Raw genomic sequence first — 2,664 nt, forward strand, 5'->3', positions numbered from 1 at the left:
ATCATACATATTTCTAGACATGGTCTTCACTCCAGTCAAGTGAAGACCATGTCTAGAAATATGTAAGAAAAAGCAAGTTTTTTAGCCAGAACCTTTCTCTCAGTAGGTACACCAGTTTCCCAATGAACATTAAGCACCTTTGTGACCTATGTACCTGGATTCAGGCCTAAATAAGATCATACATCACATGTACTTGAGTAATGTATTAAAAAAGACCAGTTGAACTACAATAGTCACAAAACTGAGGAAACAAATGAGATAATTGGAACTATGGTCTGATTGTTTCAGGGGTATGTGGATCCATACCAAGTGTGGTCGTCATAAGAAAATGTTCAAGAAAACAGTCAAGCAGAAGCGTCGTCTGAGATATCACTCAGGGGTATGTGGATCCATACCAAGTGTGGTCGTCATAAGAAAATGTTCAAGAAAACAGTCAAGCAGAAGCGTCGTCTGAGATATCATGTGATGTGCAACGCTAAGCAGTGCACCCTGCTGGATAAAATGGTAAACAATACATTCAAGCTGAAAAGATACTATGTGGATGATCCTTATGAGCCTTATCATCTTAGAGAAGAGTTTCCTTATACGAGGACAAAGCCTAGGCCTTTGCCCGAGACAGCTAACTTTGTTGACATTAGTCCCTGAACAGAAAAAGAAGACTGTTGGATAGATTTTCCCGAGTTTAATTCAGGTTGATGTTTTTTTTTTTTTTTTAATTCAAAACGAGTTGAAGGTGTTCCTACATTTAATCAAGAATTAAGAAACCCTTATTTAGACTGTCCAGTTGTGTCTAAAAATAGAAAAATACCTTTACCTATAATTTACTGTCCTATTGTATCTGACAATGGACTTTACTTTACTGGAAATAGACTGGACTTATATTTCCAAAGAGACTGGTTCGAATCCCAGAAGCAACATAAACAGATACCAAATTGATTCAGAAGTTGAAGATTAATAAAATTAATTCCTGAGAGACCAGCAATAAAACAAAAATATTCGTTTATTTTCTTGATGGAATTTTATTTATTAAAAATCTTATTAATTTTTATTTTATTTTTTCACAATAATAAAAAAATATATATCGAAAAATGTAGAAATTATTCTATTTTATAAATATACTCAATTGAATAATTCTCTTAGTAGATAGGTACCAGTAAAGTCCTATATTGACTAGGCTGGAGGTGTATACGGGAGAGATGGTTATAAATAACAGAATAGGTCATATGATGGTAAAGAGGAAAGGAAAGGTAGATAATAATTAATGACATATAATTTTCAAGAGACTGAAGAGACTGGCCTGTGTAAATCAAATGGGTGACGTTAAGGAAAACACTTGACACTGTGTTAACCTGTTAACTCTTAGTGGAAAGATCGGCCATTAAAAGTGAAAGATTATCATTACCCCGGCTTTGAACGTGGTAAAATTCCTCATTAATGTGACTAGAATTTCATAGTTGGGATTCGAACTTGGACCTTCCCGCTTTCCCAACCCAACTCGAGCACCAACCATTACCCTACTGAAAGAAATAAAAGAGACAAGAAAGTGGCACAAGGTAATATTTATGGCTCATCAAAGGAAAATTTTCGATTAGGCACCTGTTTGTACATTTTTGATCCAGAACTCTTTAGGTGCCATGTATTCCGTTATGGTGATTTGCCTCTTTGGTTTTGTCACCGTTGATAGTACCTATTCTTCAGGTAAGTTAAAATCACCAAATTAATATTCTCTTTCATTAATTACTTTTTCGATTAGGCACCTGTTTGTACATTTTTGATCCAGAACTCTTTAGGTGCCATGTATTCCGTTATGGTGATTTGCCTCTTTGGTTTTATCACCGTTGATAGTACCTATTCTTCAGGTAAGTTAAAATCACCAAATATTCTCTTTCATTAATTACTTTCTATTTTTTATTAGGAATATTTTATTCAGGAATTCCTTCTTGGTGCTTGGTGAGGGCTCGAACATGTAGCCTTTGGCTTGAGTTATTTGAAAATCAACTCATCTCTGAATTCAAGACATCGACAGCGACTAATGTAAAACTCAATTTCCGTTTTCTACCAAATTGATTGATCTTTGGCTTTCTAAATCAGATATCATAATGAAGTTTATAAGAATTGGAATATTACTCTATCCTTGAGAACCATTACGTTATCACTAGTTTCACATACTTGACCATCTCAACCATCATGGCCTTTCTTTTCAATTTGAGTTTGAGAAGTCTTTGACAACACCTGCCTTGTAGGCAGTAGGTTTCGGGTTCGATTCCCGACCGGGGCGAACTTTCTCAAAAGGGCTGAACCTGCCTTGTAAGCAGTAGGTCTCGGGTTCGATTCCCGACCGGGGCGAACTTTCTCAAAAGGGCTGGCTTTTTCCTATCCTGTCTTCCTTCTCTCTTCGCTTTCGGAACAATGAGATCTTAGCAGTTACAGTTCCCTCTATCAAACTTCTAAAAAGTCTGGCATTTTCTTGCCTTTTATTTCAAACTTTTTTTTTAATCTTCGTAAATGTCGTTCGGGCCTATTTGTTTATTAAGCGTTTCGACGTTCCAAGTGGACATTTTTTCCTCCGAAATTCAATATTTTCTTATATTCTCTTAAAAACGTCTCAACAAACAAAAGATTATGTTACTTAAGGTTTTTAACCAGAAAAAATTCGCCCTTGGA

General features: G+C 35.6%; 1 protein-coding gene across 1 annotated transcript; it reads left to right on the top strand.

The window, feature by feature from the left end:
- The first annotated feature begins 367 nt into the window (after positions 1–367).
- On the top strand, positions 368–1,408 carry LOC103508231 (39S ribosomal protein L35, mitochondrial). Its single transcript, XM_026822879.1, has one exon. The coding sequence runs from the start codon at positions 382–384 to the stop codon at positions 643–645; it is 264 nt and encodes an 87-aa protein (XP_026678680.1). The 5' UTR covers positions 368–381; the 3' UTR covers positions 646–1,408.
- Positions 1,409–2,664: the final 1,256 nt, after the last annotated feature.

Source organism: Diaphorina citri, unplaced genomic scaffold, assembly GCF_000475195.1.
Source record: "Diaphorina citri unplaced genomic scaffold, Diaci psyllid genome assembly version 1.1 scaffold379, whole genome shotgun sequence".
NCBI lineage: Eukaryota > Metazoa > Arthropoda > Insecta > Hemiptera > Psyllidae > Diaphorina > Diaphorina citri.

Coding starts and splice junctions, on each gene's coding strand:
- LOC103508231 (XM_026822879.1), top strand. CDS start 382: ATGTGGATCCATACCAAGTGTGGTCGTCATAAGAAAATGTTCAAGAAA.